General features: G+C 39.4%; 2 protein-coding genes across 4 annotated transcripts; both read left to right on the forward strand.

The window, feature by feature from the left end:
- Nucleotides 1-69: 69 nt before the first annotated feature.
- PSMA2 (proteasome 20S subunit alpha 2) lies at nt 70-10,145 on the forward strand. Its single transcript, XM_036918898.2, has 8 exons — nt 70-207; nt 3,751-3,827; nt 4,558-4,690; nt 6,179-6,301; nt 7,012-7,093; nt 8,538-8,611; nt 9,720-9,777; nt 9,863-10,145. Exons 1-8 carry the CDS (start codon nt 167-169, stop codon nt 9,977-9,979), a joined length of 705 nt encoding a protein of 234 aa, XP_036774793.1. The 5' UTR covers nt 70-166; the 3' UTR covers nt 9,980-10,145.
- A 4,795-nt stretch (nt 10,146-14,940) lies between these two features.
- C7H7orf25 (chromosome 7 C7orf25 homolog) lies at nt 14,941-22,021 on the forward strand. 3 transcript variants are annotated; one of them, XM_036918901.2, is made up of 2 exons: nt 14,941-15,097; nt 16,067-22,021. In XM_036918901.2, exon 2 carries the CDS (start codon nt 16,088-16,090, stop codon nt 17,345-17,347), a length of 1,260 nt encoding a protein of 419 aa, XP_036774796.2. In that variant the 5' UTR covers nt 14,941-15,097; nt 16,067-16,087; the 3' UTR covers nt 17,348-22,021. The 3 variants fall into 3 exon arrangements, with proteins under 3 accessions (XP_036774796.2, XP_036774798.1, XP_036774797.1); XM_036918903.2 differs by lacking the exon at nt 14,941-15,097 and adding an exon at nt 15,151-15,409; XM_036918902.2 differs by lacking the exon at nt 14,941-15,097 and adding an exon at nt 15,419-15,572.
- Nucleotides 22,022-24,244: the final 2,223 nt, after the last annotated feature.

Consider the following 24,244-nt stretch of genomic DNA (forward strand, 5'->3'; position numbering starts at 1 on the left):
GTCGGGCATACCCGGCTTCTGGAACTACGATGCCCAGCATGCCTCTGGGGGAGCTCTGATTCTCCTCCAATCAGAGGTCCAGAACTGAAGGCGCGGGGAGGGGAATGAAAAGCAACCTGTCCTCAGTGCGCATGTGTGTGGATGTGCTTAGGCTCTACGGATAAAGATGGCGGAGCGCGGTTACAGCTTTTCGCTGACAACGTTCAGGTATGGAAGGGGCCCCGAGGTCCTACCGGTAACGGAGGTTTCAGGAGCTCTGCCGACCCAGTTTTTACCGCCATGGTCTCTGGCTTGGTGCTTCTGGAGGGCCCAGTAGGAAATGGGGCGGAAATGCGACTTTGCAAAGTCATTTGCCGGGCCCGTCCGGGGCCTGGGGAGCAGCGGTCCCGGGAGGCCGTGGGAACGCGGGTCGGGCCATCGGGGCGACCTTGGGTTGTGGGAAGGTAAGGCCCTCAGCCAGCAATTTGCATTCGCTTTGGAGACTAAAAAAGGCAGCTTTGGATGAGCTATCTCCGGGTGTCCCGTTCAGAACTCAGGATTTCCTTCCTGATCCAAGTAGGCCTGGTTGGGATCTTCTGGAGCTTGGAATCTTGGTCAGATCTGTGGGAGCCCGTTTTTCTTGGAAGGCCTCAACTTTACGGTTTGGTCTGAGTTTTAGTCTCCATTTGGCATCAGTGTCTTTCTAAACCTCTTCCCGCTTTTGGTTTCTTTAATGCTCCAATTAGAAGCTGGAGGACCAAAAGTGAAAGCACTAATCTTTCTGTCACCTAGTGTTTGTGGGCCCCAGACTATTAGGATACATTTGAGTTTTTGCCATTTTGAGGAAGGTGGATATATATTTACTAAAAAAAAAAACTTGTAGGTTTTTCTGTTTCAGAATAGAGCTGAGATGAACCATCCATCCCAGTGTAAGAGAATCCGGGAAAGATTCGACCCGGGAAAGACTGAATTTGCCCATTTTCTTACGGATCTGTAATGCTCCCTTTAAAGTGTAGTCCTATTTAAGGGCTGAAAGCAGGCGGGATTTAACTTGTTGAGTACTTCCTCTGTGGGTGCAACTTTCTACTCCCGTCTCTTTCCACTACCGTGTGTGCTAAATGTTATCTCAGTATCTTACAGATGAGGTAACTACAGCACGTGCAGATTAAGTAACTTGTCCAAGGTCATTGATCAGTAGCTGAGTTAACATTCACATTGGGTTCTTTCTTATGACAAAATTAATACACTTTCATTACCATACGGTACCGTCTTAAAATAGCAAAATGCCTCCTTACTCTTGACAATTATAAAAAGTAAATGAAGGTGTGGGGTTTTTTTGCCTTTGAGTGAAAATAATTCTGTAATAAAAGGTCTCATAACATATACAATGTTAGAGAAATAGTATTTTGCCAAGTAGTCACTGTTCATGTTCCTGAAGAAAGCAAACTTGGTCCTTTTTCTTTAAGAAAGTGTAGGCCTAGGGAGCTGAAGCTTAAACATGTATCATCAGGGACTGAATCTTTTTATAATAAATTTCTTTATTAAAATTAACTCTTGTTTTTTTAACACCTAAACTGTTTCAGATAAAAAATTTGTTTCTAGTCTGTTGTGGCCAGGACTATATTATGAATGGTGGAAGTGATGAGAGTACTGTAGGATGAACAAGTGCTCTTCTGGATTACATTCAGTTGGGGAGGTCATAAATGAGTAAACAAACTGGTGCCTGCTAATGCATTCTGAAAAGTGTTTTTCTTTTACTAAGGAATTTTTATGAAAAGAGTAAAAGAGGAACATGATTATAGATTGGGCAGTCAGGGAAGACCAATGCTTGGGGATGTATTTTGAGATTGGAAGATAAAAAGGAGCCAACTGTTCATACATTTAGGGGTTGAGAGAGTTGTGGACTGGGAGGAGCATGTATGAAAGTCCTCAAGTTGGGAAAGAGCTTGACTCTTAAAGGAATTCATATATAAGGCCAGCGTTCTAGGCGTTAGCATGGGTCAGCCCATGTTACAGGTCTCTGCTGGCTAGAGTGAGGATTTTTTATTGGAACCAAAAGTTATTGTAGAAGTTAAGTGGACAGTGACAGTATAAAGGTAACTCTGGCTTGTGCGAGGGAAATCAGGGTGGAAAAGAGGAAAACTGGTAAGAAGGCTATTTCAGTTATTGTGGGTAGAAATGCTGGTGCTTTGGAATGGGGAGGGGCATGATTGACTATAAAGATGGTTGATTGCTCAGTGAGCTCATAGATTTAGTAACTTCCATACAGAAAAGATGCAGTGATGACAGTGTATCCAAATGATAATGGGAACAGAGAAGAGGTAACTGTATTTGAGCCTTTAAAATACTTCCCCAGAGGTATCTGAACTAGGTATTGAACAATAAATGAAAGCTGGGTGGATCCAGAAAATCATGATACAGGTTTTGAAATAGTGACCATTAAAAGAAAACAAGTGTAGCCTAATTTTTTAATTTAAATGAGCTCCAGTCAGCCAATTTTGTCATTTAAGAGTCTTTAAACTGCTGCCTTCCATAAATAGGTCTAGATATGCCTCTGTTAACCAAATGATTGTAGACCCCTGGTACTAGGTTATTTGCTGGAATACTGCCTGAAAAGAGCTTACACCTTATTAAGGAAGACAAATACTGTAAAATAATTTAAGTGTCATGAATCTTAGCCAGAGAGGAAGTACAGGATACCATAGGCATGAGAGTGTGGGAAGGACAGGGCCTAGCCTGGGTGGTCAGGGCAGCTTCCCTGAGGACCTGAGATTTCTGCTAAGGATTGAAGGATGATCAGGAGAGAGTTCATGAGGCAACGGTGAAATGCATTCCAGACAGGGAACAGCTTGTCAAGAGGGGTTTTTGAATTCTAAGAGTGCTCTGTGTGTTTGCAGCAAAGTGGGATGGTTCAAGTTGAGACTTGAGTATTTGTAATTTTATGAAGATAAAACAGATAACCTGAAACGCAAGATGATCATTTCAGTAGTAGACTGGAGATATGGACTGAGCTGTGTCACTTTGGACAAATCACTTTCACTCAAGGACTTTTTCTGTAAAAAAGTTGGATTGCAGTGTTTATGATTGTAACTCAACAACTAGATTGAAAAGAAATAGGACCTAAAAAGCCAGTTTGGGGATAGTATTTGGCTGCCAAACTTATGGAACCAAATATGTTAAGTATACCAGCTCATGGCTTCTAGAAATGATTTTATATAGCAAATACTTTGTTGTGACTAATACATAGGTCTTACATCCTAGACCAGGTCTGCCTTCTAAAATGTATAACTCCATCCACATGAAATACAGGCTGTTGTTTGGTATTTAACAGATACAAATTCGTTCTTAGTAACATTACTGCTAATTTTTGTGCCAGGAACAAAAGGCATCACTTCATCTAATCTTCAGGACAGTCTTTTGAAATAGGCGTAGTACTGTTATCCCCATTTTATAGATGAGAAAACTGAGACACAGAGGTTAAGTAACTTGCTCAAAGTCACAAGGTTTTTGAGTGGTAACAGGCAACAGTGATGATCCTGCATTAAACGGTAGAAAAAAAAGCAACCAAGAGACTGGTGCTGCCGTATGAATGTGTTCAGATAGCCTGTAAACTTAGTTTCTGTACAAGTTCGTGGTAAATGTGAAAGCCTTCATCTTTCTTTAGTGTTTGATTAATGGATTTGACTAAATATCTGCCCTCTCTCAGAGCCAGTCCTATAATAAATATTTGAGAATATGTGAGTTTAGTAAATACCTTTGTTTCTTTTTAAGCCCCTCTGGTAAACTTGTCCAGATTGAATATGCTTTGGCTGCTGTAGCTGGAGGAGCGCCTTCAGTGGGAATTAAAGGTAACTAAAGGCTTCTTTCATTTCAGGTGCATGTTAATAGTTGATTCTCATGTTCTTTTGGAATTAATTAGTAATTAATTTATAAGTAAATAGCTGGAGCAGTGTAATTTTTAACAGTCTTCTTGTTAATTGACAGTATTTTTGCAGTTTTAAGAAATTAGAGCCAGTAAGCCTAAGAAGAGGATTTCTTTTTTCAGAATAAACACCTTTTATTTTATTTTACCTATTAGTTATGGTAACCCTAAGATAGTATTTCCCATTCAGAATACTGAATATAATTTTGTTTTTCCACTGATTTTAAATCATTATTTTCTGGGCATTTTTCATCCTTTCTATGAAGAAAAGTTTGATTGTAAAACTTAATTGAAAGATACCCTTTAAGGAAAAGTATGTACCATTGATTTTAGATTTCAGATTATAAGAATAGCAGGCCAAGTAGGCAGAATTCCACTATTTTAAAACATATGGACTCTTAGGTATCTTACAATAATATGAGAAAAGTTGTATGATGTCTTTAGCTGTAGGGATTTTTTGGTGCACTATAGATGACTAGTGAAGGAAAATTTTACCATTCCTTAGGTGATTTTAATATAGAAATCTGGAAGAAAATGTTTTATAGATAAGAAATGAGGGAATTTGGGTGAAATGCATCCATAATTAGAAAACTGTTGTAGCAGAATTTTTAAATGGTTGAACATTTAAGTCCTTCCTATTTTTTTTTTTTTTAAAGCTGCGAATGGTGTGGTATTAGCCACGGAGAAGAAACAGAAATCCATTCTGTATGACGAGCGAAGTGTACACAAAGTGGAGCCAATTACCAAGCATATAGGCCTGGTATACAGTGGCATGGGCCCCGATTACAGGTACTTATACTAGTTTTTGTTTTTCTCACCATCTTATGAATTGCTTGTAATCCATACTTGAGAAAAATCAAGGCATTTTTTTTCCTTTACTCTTTCAACTCCTCGCTTTTGTGTTGTTCAGCATCCGCAGCATGATTGGCAGCTGAATTTAAATTGCCTGCATGGGCTAGACTAAGGGTTCCTTTAAGGAGGGTAACTCAGTGCCACTGGGTTGTAAAAGAGGGCATAGATACATTATTTACTCTTACTCTGTTGAGTGATCTTTCCCTTCTGACAGTGTTCCTCCTCCACCATCCACAGGCTGGGCTTCAGGGGCTTTGCTCTTCTTTAGTGTATTTTAATAATAGTGAAGACTATACAAGTTAAAATAAGCTATTTAAAAAAGTTATCAGGCAGCAAAAGAAAGCAGTACTATGCATAGTGAACCTCATTATATGTATTTTTGTTTTTAGCAAAAGGACAGAATTCTGAAAACCTTGAAAGCTGCTGAGTTTGGCAGCTATTCAGGATCCAGATGCTCATGCAGTCACTCCTGTTAAAGTATTTCCCAGGAAAAGAGAGTAATCCTGTTAACATTAGGGTACAAGCAAGTTGAAAGAGATGGATAGCTTTTTATGTTTATCATTTAACAAATAAAAGGAGTATTAGTACATCATTCTTGATTGTTTGGAATAAGAGAGGTAGAGTCAGAATTTCACTTCAGTGAGCCAGGAAGTGCAAGTGTTGCTGGGACATGATCAGGCTTCCTTCCAGTGGCTCCTGTTTCCACTGGAGTCAGCAGAAGAGAAGGGATGCTGCAGGTTACTAACCACTGACAGAATAACTGAGGGCAGTACAATCGAGGATAAACTGAGTATTGTACAGGGGATAATGCACATGGTTCAGATCAGCAGAATGAGAAGGGAAAGGCCCATCCTTTCGTCTTGCTAATATATTTGATTTTTATGTAGTATATTCTTTATATCTTCTGACAGATTTTATATTTTTAAGTTTATAAGTAGTTGCTTGTTCCTTAATCTCTGAAGAGTACTCTGAAGTGTAGTCTGTGGAAAAGATTGAAGCAGTGTAAGAGCAATATGCCCCAAATTGTGCTTGTGTTCATATGTGGTCTTGTGTATTGGCTGGACTGAAATATAAAAAGACAGGCTGCCTGCCTGTGGGATAAGGGAGCATGATCTTGAGCAAGCTGTGGAGGGAGATAAAGCTCTCCGTGGGTACACTAAATCTGTTCATCCTCAGTTGACAGGTATCCCGAGTCCTTCACTTTCTTCCTTGTGCCTTGTCCATCTGTGGCTCAGCTCCTCTCTGATGCTCTAATATTTACTTGTAAATTAATTAGAGTTGGGTGCAAGAATAAGCCTGGCTTTGAGCTGATAGTTATATAGAGCTACATATCAAGCTTGTGCTGTGGGTGTAGCCTGTAAGTAGAGGAGTCTTTTGATAGTAGGGTGTCTAGATTTTAATTCCATCTTATTTCTTCTTTGTTAGAGTGCTTGTGCACAGGGCTCGAAAACTAGCTCAGCAATACTACCTTGTTTACCAGGAACCCATTCCCACAGCTCAGCTGGTGCAGCGAGTAGCTTCTGTGATGCAAGAATACACCCAGTCAGGGTATGTTGGTTTTCTTAATTGAAATGTATCATGAATTAGAAAACAATGATCATTTTAGAAGATATGTATAAAAAAAGAAGACTTCGTATTCTTACATTTGCTTAACAAGTAGAAAAAGTTCTTATGATGAATATTTCTGATTTTAACTGGGTCTAGAATGTTTTCTTAAGGAAAAAATGTGATTGTTTTCCTGCTGTTCACATAAAAGCTGAAAGCATCTTCCAGGAAGACAAGGTCATTTTGCCGGTGATTAAAACACTAATTGGCAGGCAGTCATTGCTGTTTTCCAGGTTTATCTTTCCAACCAGAAATGATGTAAGCACATGATAAAAGCAATAGTTCTTTGGCACATCCATATTCATTTTAATTCTCTTGAATTTGGTGTGAACATGGATGAGGTAGTATAAATACGTAAAGCCAGTGGAAAGGCTGCATTTGTTGAAAGTTGTTTTGTTAGGACACAAAACGTTGCTCACACTTACTACTGACCTTAATATTTGTATCACTCCATTTACCAAAATGATTTGATTACTGTTCCCTAGTATCATGCAGAGAATTCATTTTGAATTGATGTGTTCAGAGATGTGTTACACATGTTTTTTCAAGAGCTTGCAGGTCTAATTTGGTTCACTTGGGAGTATTAAATTCTTAGGGAGCATTGACTTTAACACTATGAAGATGCCAAGTAATTCCCATTTTCCTTTTTTCAGTGGTGTTCGTCCATTTGGAGTTTCTTTATTAATCTGTGGTTGGAATGAGGGGCGACCATATTTATTTCAGTCAGATCCGTCTGTAAGTATCATCAGATGTAGTTGAGGTATTTGTTAAAATGCTCTTTGAATCTCTAATGATGAAAACAATAACCGTAGAAAGTTTTCAGTTTAGCAGTATTTTCTTTCTCGTTTGGGCTTTAGAAAGCATGAAGCGCATATGCACTTGCACGTTTAAAATGCTGGTCATTGGGTTTTCTGATGAGGAAGCTGCATCAGTTCTGCATTCTCTCTTCTTTTTTGTTCATTAACTTCATATATTTCAATGATTTGTTGCAAGTTGGTATCAAATATCTTTAAACCCATGGAATTTTGTTACTCTGAGAAATACTGTAACGAAGATAGGGGTCTAGAGGACTGTGGTGTTCTTTTGACATCTGTTTAATCTGGGAGCTGACGTGAGTGTGACTTTCCTGCACAAACATTGATGTAACTTTACCTTATATTTGGTGGTTTTGCAAAGTGGGTGAGTGGTTTGCTCTAAAGCCGAGGTGTTCGAGTTAGGAGGTGTCTTAGAGGACACTACTGCTCCACATCTCTCCTTTGCTGTGAGAAGTGGGAGAAAAAAGTTGTGATTAGGAACCGTCTTTTGTATATTTTATGGATAATTGCAAGTTCATTCAGTTCAAATCTTACTGTCTAACTTTGTAATCTGAAAAGGCAAAAGAAAAATACTCTGATTGTTACTTAAATCAGGAAAATTAAGTATTAAGGGAACTTTACAGTGTCTGTTAGCCCATCTCTGAGCTTCTGAAGCTAAGTGACAAGCCCTCTTACCTTCCTTCCCAGTGAGTAGCAGAAGCCCCACCACTGGAGTCGTCTCCATCTTTTGCCCTTATTTCCCTCATTACATCTAAAAGGCAACTGTTTCTTTTAAAATACATCTGGTATGTTTCTTTTCAATATTTTTCTTGAGTGTGTGCATATGTATTTTTTCAACAGACAAGGCCATGTTATATGTGAGATACTGCTATTGCTTTCATTTAACATTAGATTACAAAATATGAAACTTTGAAAATTTTTAATGAAAACCTATCTCTTTATTTACTAATGATAATGAAGAATCCATCACCATTTTCAAAATATATATAATGGATTTTAGAGCCTTTTAGTCCTAGTAACTTAATTATTACTATTGATTATTTGCTTTAAGTTAACCTGTTTCCTTTAACTGGTTGTTTTGGATAGGTTGTGTATAATAAATCACACATATTTAAACTGTACATTTTGATAAATTTTCAAGTATGTAAATACCTGAGAAAACTCACCACAGTCAAGATACTGAGCCCTTTTATGCCCTTCAAAAGTCTCTCCATGCCTCCTTGTTATTTATTCCTCTAACCTTTAATAATACAATAAATGAATGTTCTTTGACCTTAAAGAGACAAATTATAGAAAAAACAAGTGGCAGGGCAATTTAATTAAGTGAATTATTTACAGTATGATTTTCTTTTCTTCCTGATTAGGGAGCTTACTTTGCCTGGAAAGCTACAGCAATGGGAAAGAACTACGTGAATGGGAAAACTTTTCTGGAGAAAAGGTAGGTTCACTGGGACTGGGTTTGCTTGCAAGCTTGCTTTTCTGTTTTTCAGCTCTCTTTAAAAAGTTAATATCATGAGTCCCAACAAATTTTGTTTATACTGTGTTGAATACTAATTTGTTTATCCTAGTTACAGATTAAAAAAAAAAACAGCAAAAAACAAACTTCTTTCCACCCTGGCTCCTTAGCCTTCAATTTTATTAAGTGGTAATATTTTTCATTTCTTAAGAGCTTCTCTTTACATTCTTATGGTTGTTTCCTAAATGTTCTTTATATTTTTAACTTTTATTTTTCCTACCATGTCAGAAAAAAAGAATTTGGAGTAAAAAATTTGTGAGGGAAGTTTTTAAATGATTTAAGTGATGTTTACATTATGACATTGAGAAAAAAAGTTGTGAAGCTAAGTACCTGGCATTGATTTAAATACATGATAGATGTGCTTGATCAAAAGTGGGGTACTATCACTGTCCTAGCACAGCAAACTACTCTCAGTTCCAGGTGTACTAGAGGCAGATTATAGTTCAATAAAACAAGTCCTAAATTTTGAATTGAAAAAGTTTGTAATTGACTTTAACCAACAGATGAACTTTCTTACATTCCCCACATAATATTAATGATACTAAAAATCTTAGACCTGGGATTAATTAGTAAACTTACATAATCTTTGGATCTTTCTTATAGCATTGTCCTTTTCTTTTTGTATGTAGTTAGTGAGTCTTCCAGACATTTCACGTGAAGTTATAACTTACAAGAGCAAACATAAGAAATGTTACGAAAGATCTGCTTTTGATTTCTCTGTTACAGTTTTAAAAACTAAATGTTGCCACCACATTCTGATTATATTGGAATATTTATACTTAAAGAAATTTCTTAAAATTAACTCATGTTAGGGTTACATGCTTCGTGATGTTAGGAATGCACACCAGGTAATTGCCAATTTCTTACTTGGGAATAGTTATTATAGTGAGGTGACTAAGAAAATTAATCTGTAGCTTGGTATTTTTAGGAGTGTGAGATTTTTTAATAATATACTGTTATATCATTGTGTTTAAGTGTTCATAAATGTAAATGTTGCCATAAATCATTGTTTTTTAAAAAAATTCTTTAGATATAATGAAGATCTGGAACTTGAAGATGCCATTCATACAGCCATATTAACCCTAAAGGTTAGCTGAATGTCTTAATTGGATTTATAACGATTTTATAATTAACTGCTTGGAAAATTGACCATATCCTCTCCCTTTTTAATAGGAAAGCTTTGAAGGGCAAATGACAGAAGATAACATAGAAGTTGGAATCTGCAATGAAGCAGGATTTAGGCGGCTAACTCCAACTGAAGTTAAGGATTACTTGGCTGCCATAGCATAATAATGAAGTGACTGAGAAATCCAGAATTTCAGATAAACTCTCTACTTAAACATGTTTAAAGTATGTTTTGTTTTGCAGACTTTTTGCATACTTATTTCTACATGGTTTAATGGACCGATGTTTTTAAAATGATACTTAATAAATCATAATAAACTGTTAAATCCAACTTCCAGCTTCTTAGAGGAGTTAGTAGAATTTCCACATAATTATTTCCTGCTTTTTATCACAGTTTTCTGGGAACTATGTTGCAAAATGGAATGGTGAAATTGCTCTTCAGTCTTCATGCAGTTTCCATCAAGTCTAATCTTGTTGCCCTCTTTACTACCAGATGTTCATGCTTCCATAAAGCAAAGTGCTGATATTGGTAAATGTCACTGATTTTATAGTTGGGAGAATCTGCAGACTTTTGTGGATTCATGAGACAAGGGAGGAAGCAGGTATTTTTTAGGCACCTTGAGGTAGGATCAGTGAAACCCTAGGGTGCTCTGAGATTACACTGGAGCTGTGAAGAGTGCTAAGCCAAATGGTCTCCTGTAGGAGATGTGTAAGTAAATAAAAAGTGGCATACTGATTCCTGTGGGTTTTTCCATCAAAGTACATAAATGTATGTAAAAGGAGCCCCTTAGATTCTCCTAGAACTCAAGGATGAATTACAGTACTTGAAATAAAATCCTAATACTTAAGTGTCCAAACTATGGCTTAAGGCCATATGCCTTTTGTCCTTAATATATATGCTCTACTCTTCCCTTCTTTTAATGGTATTATTTTGTAATGTATGTAATCTCAGTATAATCATAACTTTAATTAAAAATTTAGGCTGATACAACCGAGCAAATACTGGGGTATCTGAACACTGTTTTCATTAAATATGAAGCCATAGTGCTTAGTTTTGTTTGTTTTTTGAGGTATCTTATATCATTAGTCTGGCTCACAGAACATAAGGAAAGTTTATGAATATCATTCTTATTAATAAAGAGATAGCAGGCAGTTGTTCCATGATTTAAATGAAGCTCAAAAAATTTTGCTTAATATTTAGCCACATTTAGGGGAAAAGAGCCTTGGAGTATTTTTGTCAAGATTCTCAGTTCTGTCTAGCATCTGTCTAAAACCTGTGGCTTATTAGAGGTGGCAGAAGTGTTGCGAGAGGTGGGAGATGGCGGCTTGACCTCCTGTTTCAGGATGTTTGTCTTGAAGGCTTTAACTAATAATCTCTCTTTACAGACTCATGGTATATTGTAACGTCAGCACACTAGAAAGAGGGTAGTAAAAAGGAATGGTGTTTGGAGTCAGGTCTCAGCTCTGCCACTTACTGACCTAGTGACTGCACAGGATAATAGTCTCAGGATTTTCTGAGGACTGAATTTGATAAAAGTGAAAGGTCTTGCTCAGGTTATTGATTTAAATACTCTGAAAGTTTAGCCTGCCTTTGAATTTGCTTAGGTCCTTTCTAATGTCCAATATTAAAAAAATGGATGCCAAAGTAATACCATTAAAAGAAGGGAAGAGTAAAGGTATATATATTAAGGTCAAAAAGCATATGTGGGTTCTTACTGTAGAATAAGTTCTACAGAATAAAGGAAGGAAAAACACTGAAGCAGAGTTGTGTCCATATTTTGTTCTCTGCCTCTCGCCCCATTAAATGCAAGGCCCTGTTCACTTGAAGTGGTTTAGAACACTTTTCTCTTTGTTCTCAGTTTATTCTTCCATTGACCTTAAAATTAGCCTCTCCTTTTTGTCCTAGTTCTTGGGAAACTCAGTTGTTTGGTCTAGCCAGCCATTTCATCCTCAAACATTGTAAAACTCATTTCTAGCCTGTGGAATTCAGCATCTTTTAATCTACTCATTGTAATGCTCCTAATGTTTGTAGCTCCTCTCCATTCTAGGTCCAGTTTGTATCTTCTCACTTAAAATATTTGCCTCTACTTGTTATGTCCTTTCTCTTTTCCAGTTCCTCACTAAACCATGAATTTAAGATCGCAATTTATTAGCAATGAAACATGGAAATGGTTAAAATTCATATAATGTGGGAGCAGGAGGGAGTTGCAAAGGAAAGGGAGAATGAGGAAGAAAACTAATACTTCTAATTACCTAGTGCTGATTGGGCACCCGGGGTGATTAAAGGAGTTTTCATCTGTTCAGTTGATGTTCATGAGGTGGAACTGAGACAACCCTCAGTCCTTAACCTCACCTCTTCATCAGGTGTCTCCTTGCCAGTGGAGGTAAAGCTTCCTCAGCCCCTCTTGCCAAGATGAGCAACTGATAGTGAATTGCACAAGGACATAGAAGAGTTGGTATGCTTCCTTGGTTTAGATTGCTCATCTGAAATGCAGTCCAGTGCTCCTGTGTTAATGTCACATTACCTCAGATGGTTCCTTCAGACTCCTCCCTTACCTGCTCTTGAAGACTTAGAACCAGCACTTTATGGCTGCCAGGTAAGTGATTCTTCCTAAGCATAAAATAAAAAGGTAACTTAACACTTCATCAAATGCTATTTTCCTGCGTTAGATCATGTTTAACCTTTTTAGGTATTCCATCAACTACTCAATTCCACATTGCAAAATAGGCTTGTACAGTTATTTCTGGATTTCTGAGGTTTGCCTACTGTGTAAACTTTTATTCTGCAAGATGAGAATTTCAAACTTGTACCACCCTCAATTTCTCTGCCTTAATTAGGTCACAATGTTTGGTCTAAAAGGCCTTTATTATGGGTAAGTATACTAAGATTACATTTCCTAAATAATTTTCCTGGAAGTGATAATTGCCTCACTTTTGTTTGCATTGTTTTCTGTGTAGCTGTCACTAATTCTTACCAGATAACCCCCAAAAGGATTGTAAAACCCTCTGCAGACCATTTTCCTTCGTATATCAGCTGTCAGGTAATCTAACTATTCTCTCCCTAATCCTTGAACACCTTCCAGGACCACACACTTCCAAGAAGCTCTTTATTGGAACCCTGTCTTGTCTCCCCGTTCTAAGCCAGGCTATTTGCTTGTGTGAAACTATTCTCTCTTGATTGCCTGGGTTTAAAAATTGTAGGTTAAAAATGATCTCCATGTTTTGAAGGCAGTTGCTCCCTACTGGACCCTGTTGTTGCTGATAAGCCTAATGCTGTTGTAGATGTATGATGCCAAATCCTTTGTTTATAACTTGGTTGCCTTCTACAACTCTTAGGGTCTTTTATCTGCAGTGTTCTGAAATTTCATAATGTGCCTTTGTGTAGGTTTCTTAACATTCATTGTGCTGAGCGCTCAGTATTCCCTATCACTGAGAAACATCTTTCAGTTTAGGTAAATTTTCTCATATTTGAGAAATTGTTTTTTGTTTTTGCTCTATTTTTTCACCTGCTTTTTTATTATACTTTGTGGTAGACTTTTACCCACTCTTCATACTCTTGTACTGATACCAGTTTACATTTTGAAGAACTAGTTCCTATATTGTCATCTCCCCTTCAAGTCCTCTTGGTTCATGGATGAAATCTTTTGAAAAACTGTTTTGTTTGGCTTAATGTTTCCTTCAAATTCCAAACAGAAAAATGTCTGGAAGTGTTATATTTGTGAGGGAGTCCTGAATCTATTATTGGGGGTTGCTTAATGTCAGGATCTGTAACTCATTTCCCTAAGGTCTTTCATTTGTTGAGTTTTCCAGAGAAAAACTGGGAACAGGAGATGAGAGCCAGAGTTCTGGGAAGGGCAGAGGAAGGCCTGATAGCATTCACCGTTCTGTGGAAGAAGTTTTGCTCTTCATAATTGTCTAGAACCTCCGTGGTTACACATCTTAAGCATTATAAACTCTAGTGTTCTGCCTGGGGAAGGACAGGTAACCGCCCAGCTGCCCTGAATGGAAGAGAGGCCTGCATGTTTGCTCATGTCACAGATGTTCAGGCAATGCCCATTTCAATCCTGCCTCACCCCTCCTTTCTACCTTCCAGGCATCTGGGGTTCCAAAGATGTTCTGGATTTCTGTGTCCTGAATCACTACAGTTTATCCACTCAGCTAACCCCTTTTGCAGAGAGGCTGGCTGGGTTAAATAACCTCTCTGGATTTACCTGTAAAATACATCCGCATTTTAGGTTAAGAGGATTGAATAAATTGATACGTGAGAAGAGAACACTTCCTGCCATATAGTTAGCGTCAAATGTTACTGCTTGTCTTCCAAATGTGTTGACATACCTCATGGGAAGGCGTCTTCTGTTCTTTCGGTTTTTGTGGGCTTATGCCTTTTTTAGCCTTTTACTTGTATTTAAGTAAGGTTTGAGGAAGGAGTAGGCATACACAGGATTAATTTTAACTTGAAGTCTTATTTTTTTAGTATTAGCTTTATCAAAGCCCTAATCTTTGTCGGTGACTTTGGATAACTCTACTAGGCTAATACAAATTTCTCCCTCAGAAGCCACCCAATCACTTAATCTCTTCAGAAAGGCTAGCACTTCTCTACAGTGTCACACTTTCTATGGAAATCGCAGGATAGTGTAGTGGAAAGAGTTAGGGCTTGGAGTCAGAAATCCCAGCTCCCGCGTTTGCCAAGCCTCCATCCTGTTTCCTCTTCTGTTAAAATGAGCCTCCCCCCACCCCACCCCAAGACAACCATTGTCTGGCACTCGGTAGGGGTTTGAGCTCGTTAGCGGGAGTAAGAGAGTTGGGTGCATCCATGACATTTTCTCCACCAAAACGCACTGATTCCAGCCCCGGGGGACTAGTGGTAGGCCGCGCGGGTTAGCAGGCCTGGGGCCCTGGGGATCGAGCAACTAGTGCCCCAGTGGTAATGAGGTGAGGCTAGCTCTGCGCCCTCGGTCCCAGCTGCTCTTCTGCGGCCGGCCCGGTAGCTGTGAGCTCTGGGAACCGCTTGTGGAGAAGCCAGGTGCCCTCAACAAACATGGCCGGCGCGCTAGCGTCAGCCGCGGTCGGAAGGCCACGCTGCCGCCTGGGAATCGCGGGCACGGCGTCACCCGGCGCGAGACCACGTGATGCAGGAAAGCCCCCGAGGCGGTGGCGCTCAAGCGGGCGGAGCCCCTGCGGCGGCTTGAGTTGGGTGGGGGCTGCGCGGCGGGGCTTCCGGCTGGTCCCGGCCTCGCGCGCGCACATGCCAGTCTCCTCGTGCTCGCGGTCCTGACGCTGCCGGTGAGGAGGCGGGGAGGGCGGAGAAAGGGCTCGTGGCGCCCCTTCGAGGCCGGAGGGGGCTGGGCCGGGCCCGCCTGGCCGGGCAGAGATGGGAGGAGGGGGCCGTGTTGGCTGCAGCTCGCCTTCCGCCGCGCCCTCCGCGCCCTATGCCGGCCGCGCGGCTGTAGGAGCCGGAGCCTGCCGATCTGCCTGCCTGTGGACCGCGCAGGGCCAGAGGCCCGAGGCCCGTCCGGAAGGCCCCGCCGACCTCCGTGCGCCGCGGGCTGCACTCGTGGCTTTTACCTAATCTTCAGGCTTTTCCTTTGGAGTGGGGTAGGGACTCCGGCTGATGGGTTCCTTCGGTGTTTTAAAATACGCTGGTTTTACGTCAAATGCAGGAACGAGGCAGTGTAGATTCCTTGGCAGGTGTACCGTGTGCCCGTGGGAAATCCCGAGACAGCCGGTTAAAGGAGACCCAGTCATCAAGGAGGAATAGGTTAGAAAGCCTTAGTTGGTGTGGTCAATTTTAGGAGAGGCACGCTTGCTTTGGACAATTTGCCAAGCAGCTAGTCCCTGTGGGTATTTTTATTTTAATCGTTTTATTTTCCATTCGGAGTCTTAGTATTTCTCCACAACGCAACAGTAAGGTTGTTGATAAGGGAATTCCTTATTGGCAGATTGCTGAATTACTGCATTTTAATCCGACCAGGGCCATGCCTTGGACTTCATTACCTTCAAGCTGAAGAAATGAAAATCTAAAGTGTATGAGAATACAGCAGACCTAAGAAAGTGTTCAAATGTATTGCTGTCATCCTTTCCCTAGCTGCTAGATGAGGGAATTACTCCAAAAACAGACGTGCAGAAACCCAGGTTCATACACCCCACCTACATAAATTTGTTGTTAGATTGAAGTTTTATAATCCTCAGTGAAGGATTGATTGCCATAGTTTTTAAGCAGTGTTTCAATTTGCCTTGTTTTTCTTTTCATAGGGAAGGAATAATGTTGTCAGCATGTCTGCACACTCCATGCTCTGTGAAAGAATCGCCATAGCCAAGGAACTGATCAAGAGAGCAGAATCACTTTCGAGATCAAGAAAAGGTGGCATAGAAGGTGGTGCAAAGCTATGCAGCAAACTGAAGGCAGAATTAAAATTCTTACAGAAAGTAGAAGCTGGAAAAGTAGCTATTAAGGAATCTCATTTACAGAGCACTAACCTAACACACCTAAGAGCCATTGTGGAATCAGCAGAAAACTTGGAAGAAGTTGTTAGTGTTCTTCATGTCTTTGGTTACACAGATACCTTGGGGGAAAAACAGACCCTTGTGGTGGATGTAGTTGCAAATGGTGGTCATACTTGGGTGAAAGCCATTGGCCGGAAGGCTGAAGCTCTGCATAACATTTGGCTAGGCAGGGGCCAGTATGGTGACAAAAGCGTCATCGAGCAGGCTGAAGACTTTCTCCAGGCCAGTCACCAGCAGCCAGTGCAGTATAGCAACCCTCACATCATCTTCGCATTTTATAACAGTGTCTCCAGCCCTATGGCTGAGAAGCTGAAAGAAATGGGCATATCTGTGAGAGGAGACATAGTCGCAGTGAACTCTCTGTTATGTCACCCTGAAGAGCTCCGACTGAGTGAGAGTGAATCGGATGATGAGGGCCCTGAACTTTTGCAGGTGACCAGAGTAGACCGAGAGAATATACTAGCGAGTGTTGCGTTTCCAACAGAGATTAAGGTCGATGTGTGCAGAAGAGTAAACCTGGACATTACTACTTTAATCACGTATGTATCTGCCCTCAGCTACGGAGGCTGCCACTTTATCTTCAAAGAAAAAGTGCTCACGGAACAAGCAGAGCAAGAGAGGAAAGAACAGGTTTTACCACAGTTGGAGGCATTTATGAAGGACAAGGAGTTGTTTGCTTGTGAATCAGCTGTCAAGGATTTTCAGTCTATTCTAGATACCTTAGGTGGACCTGGGGAGAGAGAGAGGGCCATTATGTTAATTAAACAAATTAACGTGGTGCCAGACCAGCCTTCCGAGCGTGCCTTGAGACTAGTGGCCAGTTCAAAAATCAATAGCCGATCATTAACGATTTTTGGGACAGGAGATACTCTAAAAGCTATCACAATGACTGCCAATAGTGGTTTTGTCAGAGCTGCCAACAACCAGGGTGTTAAATTTAGTGTGTTTATCCATCAGCCCAGAGCACTTACTGAGAGCAAAGAGGCTCTAGCCACCCCCTTAGCAAAAAACTACACAACTGAACACTAACGATAGCCTTTAAATATTGTCATGGAAGTGGGTTATTTATACCAAAGGCTGGGTCTTCCCATCTAAATTGGAAAATAAAAAGGCCTTAGTAAAAATAATACTTAGAACTCTCAAACCCGTACAGTTGATTGTGTGTCTCATCTGTAAATCGTATAACTTAAAGTAGAAAAACTTGAGAGACTTTATCAAACTATCTAAATTATAGCAATTACTTCTATATAAGGCTTTCGGATGTATGACAGTACTTTGATTCAGTAGGGCTGCAGCCCTCTGCTGGTAATCCTATTTCGTGGAATACGGCTATACAGCATCTTGCATTAAAAAAGCTTGTTTTTCATTATATTGGTTTATCCATTGATGTGGATTGCTGGGAGGTAATAGTTTATAATTAACTTTAGATTCTAGAGTTATGGCCATTATTAATGTAAAGAAACTTCCTGACACTTGCTATATGTTGGGCAGTCTGGTGGGTATGTTTACAAAGAATATATTAATATAGAAGAAAAGTGAATACTTGTGATTCAAGTCCCATGAATGCATTGATACACCTTTGTGAAAAGAGAGCCAGCAATTGCACTACTGTAAACCTAGGATGTTTAAGATACTAATTTGAATAAATTGAAAGCAATTACCTGAAACACTAAAAGAATTCATATTTTACTTCTAAGTACAAAAAGCCCCATGTTGGAAGTATTTGAATTATGAATACTCCTTCTCTGTTCTTTTTGCAAGTGGCAGTTGACAATTGCATTACTTCCCTATTGTGAAACGGTGGTATGGGAGATTCCATGCCTGTTTTAAGACACAAGTTGTAGTTGAAAATAAATCTTTATGTCCACATTGCACTAGGTGTTTATTAATTTGCAACAAAGCAAAATTAGCAATGTATATATTCACATTTTAAAAATTGGGAAATTGAGTTTTAGAGCTTAAGTATTAACATACGCTAGGTGTAGGAGCCGGTGTTAGAGCTTTGATCTTGGGTTGCTACAGCCTGACCTCCTACTGTGCCAACTCTTCTCTTTGGTGAGAAGACAAACTCAATTTCCCAGTGTTGGGGAAGTGGAATTTGATCGTAGAAGTACACAAACACTGAAATGAAATGCAAAGTTATATGGGGTGTTTACCTTTGGAGAGATTCTATTACTAAGTCCACTTTACTCAGGGGGAAAGGCTGTGATTGGGGTTCCAGTTTAGTGTAGAGAGGAAAATTTAACTTGCAGTACAACTGAAATTGTCTAGTGTTAGAAATTGGATTTAGGCCTTTTCAAGCATCTGTTAAGGTACTAATGTTCTTGGTACTGTCAATATTGAGCAGCATTTTAACGGTTTGGTATAAAAGATGAATAATTGATGTTTGCTCTAAGGAATTCTTAATCTGAATTGGAGGTGAACAACTCCGGTATGCACTAAATTCTCTGTAAGATTATGCTTATAATACTACGGGGACACTAAGGGAGTAATTTTTGAAATGTGGTCAAGAAGTCAGTTACATTTGAGAATTGGTGTGAGATTTTACAAGTGCACAGGGAGTGGGATTGGAAAGATAACAGAAGTGTGAGAATGAGTGTGTTCAGAGGCCAGGCTTGTGGGGATAGTTTATAAATCTTGAAATGAAGCCAGAAGAGTAGATGAAGTCTGTCTCTGAAGAGCTTGGTGTTAGAGAGCCACTGGCAAATTTTCAAGAAAGGTTGGTTCATGCATGATCAGATCACTTTAAGGAAAAGATCAAAAACCTGTAGTGTGGGGGAAGCATTAAAGGAAGGAAAGTTGGGACTATAGTGGCCTTGGCTGGAGCAGTAATGATGGAATGTGAAGGTTTGGGTATATACTGGATTTGCTCAAGGCAGAATTGACATGGTATTTATTTTATAAACATTTGTTGAATGCTGTAATGTGCTTTCAAGGAGTAGCTGGAAGAAGGAAGATTTCCATCTCCACCCACTGTGGATGGATCCCTAAGAGCTTGCTTCTTTGCAGACTAGAATGTGTACAGCCAACACAATCTTTAAGGAAGCTACATTCTAAAGTGGCCACAGCTGTGGTATCCTCAGTGACAATTATCTTTTTCCAGACATTCGGGGATTCCTAACAATACAATCAATAATGCAAGCAAGAGATACGGACAAGTAGTGGGATGCTGGGTCTTGGAATGTGAAGTAAGACAGTGTCTTGTATAGAAATACACACACACAACTTACACATATATCAAAAGATCTGCTTCAGCTGACTACCAAGATAATTGACAAAGATAAATGAGAGTAATAAAAAGAAAGAACTTACAGTTAAAAACTATCAAGTTGAAGGACTCACATAGTTACAAAGCAAAGCAAATGTCCAAAAAATTATGAAAGTGAAGATATATAAAAATTACAATAATGACTAGAAATTGGAATGGTGGGGAAAAGAAAAGCATTTTAAAAAATCCTCATCTTAATTTAGAAGGGGAGTCAATAAGTTTATAATTGTTGCCATTGAAAAATAGAGCAATGTAGTTTTAGGTATCAAATAAGAAATGGAACTAGTATAAGTTAAACCAAACTGAATCACTTTCAAATGAGGGGCAAGATGGAGAGTAGACACAGTCCATATAGGAAAAGAAGTCAAAGGAATTCTCAAGAAAGCTTAAACACCAGAAAGCATAAAACGAGAGACCTGTAAGGCCAAGAAGGATATAGAATAGTTGTGGAGAAAATTATAAGGAAATATACTACATTACTGTTTTTATGCATTTGGAAATATCAGTGAAATATGAGTGAGACTTGAAGAAATAGAAAAACTAACCAGTAGTTATCAAAAAAGTTGTCTTAATGAGTTGTTAATCACCTCCAAAAATTGCAGGCCCAGTTAGCTTCAATAGATAAATTTTTGCTTACTTTAATATTTCAAGTAATCCCCTGGCTGTAAATAGAATGGAACATGGTAGTAAGTGGGGTGGAAATATTTAGTGCAGTGACCTGCAGTGTTCCTTTTACCCCTGTTGCCCTGCCCCAAGATGAGAACTTTGACAGGCTGCTGGTGAAGGACTGGAGCCCAGGTCTGTAACTTACTTTATGTAATAGTAGCCTGGTTGTCTCAGGTCGTTACTGTATTGGGAATGTTTTCAAATTCATCTTATGGAATATAAACATACTTCTGATACTAAAGCTCAACAAGATAACCTAAAACAGAAAGCTGCAGCAATATTTCAGCTGAAGAATGTATATGCACCAACATTCCAGATAAAGTAGGTCCCAGGGAGAGAACACCTCACCTTGTGGGAATCTTGTTCCTGAGTGGATGAAAGGCTGAGATGAGGCCCCAACTTTAATATTAGGGTCTTAGGGACTAAGTAAGCTCCATGCTGGAATAAAATCAGAGGCATAAGACCTGAGGTCAGAGGTCATCCCAAGACTCCTGCAGGAAGCCAGACCCGTTGACAGGCTGCAGCCCCAAAAGAGACTCTTGTAAATATTTCCCAGGAGACAGCAAGGATCCTAGTGGCTCCAAGAAGAAGAAAACAAGTCTGAGCGAAATCAAGCCCAGCCTGTGCTCTGGTTTGAATACATGGCATCATTCTGGACTTGGGGACACTTCAGTTTCTCAAGCCTCACAGAGGCCAGCGGAAAAATGAAGTTTTGCTTGGATGAGCTTTCAGTGAGACATTGTAAAAACATTGTAAAAACCTTCCACCACCAGTGAGTCAGCAACCCAAAAAGTTCCTCAGTATTGGGATCTTTGATGTGCTTTCCCATGTATATTCTTTAAAGGGAATAATTCAAAGTGGCAGATGGAGGCTAAAATATCATCTGCAACAAAACATTGCCTATAGCTAAGTTGGAGGATGTGTTTAAATCTGCAGCAAATGGGTTGAACCCCAGAATTAGGTAGATGCTACCCACCTGGTCATAGGTAGTACTGGCCACGTGACAGGACAGCTTGTCTGCTCAGAGTTGCAGAGAGCACCTCACCCACGGGAAACTTGTTCCCAAGAGGAAAAGGGGCAGAGATGAGCCGAGCATCCCAGGTGGTCCCCTCCAATTCAGCAATCACGTAAATGACTCTGTATTCCCAGACGTGGAGAAGGGCCAGGAGTGTACTGGAGGGAAAGAACCCCCTGCCTCTGCTCTCATGAAAACCAGAGGAGAAGAGGCACTTCCCTTTCTACATAAATAAAAATGGTTAAAAAGGAAAGAATACAGGCAAATAGGACTTCTAGGAATAGAAAAACTCTCCCTAAAAGTGAAAGCTCAGAAACAAGTAAGTTTTTATGGATGGAAATGACAGAAAATCCACGAGACTGAGACATGGAGGATGAGTAGGAGGGTCAACAAGAGTACAGCAAACTGGGCTGGCCCTCTGGGGGCTGGGAACACTCGAGGCCTCACTCTCCCCATCTTGCATTTTCCCCGAAGTGCTCAAATTCCTTGCTGATGATACCTGAGTGGAAGTCTGTTAGTGCCGTCTCCTCCCCCACCTTTTTCCTGGCTTAATGTGGGTGATAGCAAGGCTTGATAGCTAATGAGCATAAGAGCAGTGGTAGAATTGGGGAACTCACCATTTTTTCATTCTGAAGGAAATAATGCTATGAGCATGAGAGAAAGGCCAAGGGAATCTTGCACATGTTGGCGCCGACTCCCTTGCTTGACCCCGGACTTCTTGCTGTGTAAAACAATAAAACCCCTATTTATTTAAGCCACTGTAGTTGGTTTTTCCATTATATTTCTGACATGCAGAATTATTTGTTCCAAAATAAGAGAATAGACAGAATGTGAAAAATGTGATAAATGCATTTTTCAAATATACAGATGAACAATTAGAAAAGGAGCACTCACATACCCATCACTCAGGCTGAGAGTGTAATTTTCACTTGTTTGCTTTATCTAGGTTTTTCTTTTGCTTGAACATTTGAAAATAAGCTATATACATCATGATATTTAACTTATATATCTCTCATTATTCAGCTCTAAAAAGAACATTTTTTTAATACATATGATTCCATGAGCACATCTAATAAAATTAACAGTCATTCTGAAACATCCTGAATGCCTGGTCTGAATTCAGAAGTCAGGGGACTGTCAACCAGGATCCAATCAAACAGTAGGCATTGCGTCTGGATTTAAGTTGCTTAATTCTCTTTTAATCTAAAGCATTATCCCCCTCTTCTTTCATGACTTTGACTTTTGAAGATACCAAGACAGCTGTTTTATGGAATACCCTATATTCTTGATTTGTCCAGTTGTTCTAGTGGTAAATTGCATTTCCTGTAAACTAGAAATGAGATTTAAAGGCTGGATCTACTTCTGATTAAACATTTGGGGCCGAAATTTTATAGGTGTTCTTCATTTTGCATCACACCAGGAGCCATATAGCATCTGGTTGTTCCACCATTAGTGATGTTGAGTTGTGTCCCTGAATATGAAGCCAGAGCTTTCCATTCCAGTTATATTTTTCCCCTTGGGGCTGGCAAGTTAATTAAATTATACTTTTGCACCAGTGTGAATGTTCAATTCTCCATTGCCCTCTACCTAATGATTACAGCACTGGTGATTATAACCTGAATCAATAATTTCATTCAGAATAACAAAATGGTGATTTCCGAGATTCTACCATTACTTTTACACTTATTAGCTATCATTCTTCTGCAAGGAAGAGCTTTCCTTTTGAGCTGGGGCCTTTTGACATATCCTTAATTCCTTCCCTGTAATTAATGATTTTTAGAGTAAGGGGTTGATGTAATAGTCACCTCTAATAACAACAATAACTTTTTTGGAGGGATATACTGTTTTGTGAGTGCCATATTAGACTTACGAAGTTTTATATATTCAATTGTGCCCATTTCAATTACACTTCTTTTTTGTTAAAATACTTAATTTTTTACTATGACAATTTTTTTAGAGCAGTTTTAGATTAAAAAAAAACTGGAGAGAATAAAGGTCCAGAGATTAATAAAGTATAGAGACTTCCCATATACTCTCAGTGCCCTTGTGTATACAGCCTTCTCCCAACAAACATCCCCCACCAGAGTGGCACATTTGTTACAATTGATAAAACTGCCTACACTGACTCAACAAAATCACCCAAAGTCCATAGTTAACATCACTGTTCACTCTTGGTGGTGTGCATTCTACGTGTTTGGAATGTAGATGGGTAACTAGATTACCCATCAGTATGGGATCCAAGTGTTTTCAAGACTGTAAAGATGCTCTGTGCTGTGCCTATTCAACCCTCTTCCCTCCCCTGCTAGAGCAACTACTGATCTCTTTACTGCTTCCACAGTTTTGCCTTTTCCAGAATGTTATGTAGTAGGAAACATCCAACCTTTTCAGATTAGTTTGATTTATGATTTCTCCATGTCTTTTCATGAGTTGACAGTTTATCTCTTTTTAGCACTGAATAATATTCTATCGTTTGGCTATACTACTTTATCCATTCACTTACTGAAAGACACCTTGGCTGCTTCCAAGTTTTGGCAGATATAAATAATATAAAACATACATGTGCAGTTTTTGTGTGGATCTAAGTTTTCAACTCATTTGGGTAAATAATAAAGAGTGTGATTGCTGGATCACATGGTAAGAGTATGTTTTGTTTGGTGGCTGTACCATTTTGCAATCCTACCAGGAATGAATGAGAGTTCTTCTTGTTCCATATCCTCACCAACATTTGGTGGCACCAGTGTTCTGGATTTGGGCCATGCTAATAGGTGTGTAGTAGAATCTCATTGTTTTTAAATTTTCATTTCCCTGATGACATATGATGTGGAGCATCTATTCATATGTTTATTTGACATCTGTATTGCTTTGGGAAGGTGTCCGTTAGGTGTTTGGCCCATTTTTTAATCAGGTTGTTTGTTTTCTTTTTTTTCATTTTTTTTTTTCACTTTTTTTTTTTTTTTTAATAATTATTTTTTACTGA

Source organism: Manis pentadactyla, chromosome 7 (genome assembly GCF_030020395.1).
Source record: "Manis pentadactyla isolate mManPen7 chromosome 7, mManPen7.hap1, whole genome shotgun sequence".
NCBI classification, from domain to species: domain Eukaryota; kingdom Metazoa; phylum Chordata; class Mammalia; order Pholidota; family Manidae; genus Manis; species Manis pentadactyla.

What these genes read in the sequence shown, in the direction of transcription:
- C7H7orf25 (XM_036918901.2), top strand. Translation starts at nt 16,088, where the DNA reads ATGTCTGCACACTCCATGCTCTGTGAAAGAATCGCCATAGCCAAGGAA.
- PSMA2 (XM_036918898.2), top strand. Translation starts at nt 167, where the DNA reads ATGGCGGAGCGCGGTTACAGCTTTTCGCTGACAACGTTCAG. An exon ending in GCCTTCAGTGGGAATTAAAG is followed by an intron (nt 3,828 to 4,557) that starts GTAACTAAAGGC and finishes TTTTTTTTAAAG; the next exon opens with CTGCGAATGGTGTGGTATTA. An exon ending in CAAGAATACACCCAGTCAGG is followed by an intron (nt 6,302 to 7,011) that starts GTATGTTGGTTT and finishes TCCTTTTTTCAG; the next exon opens with TGGTGTTCGTCCATTTGGAG.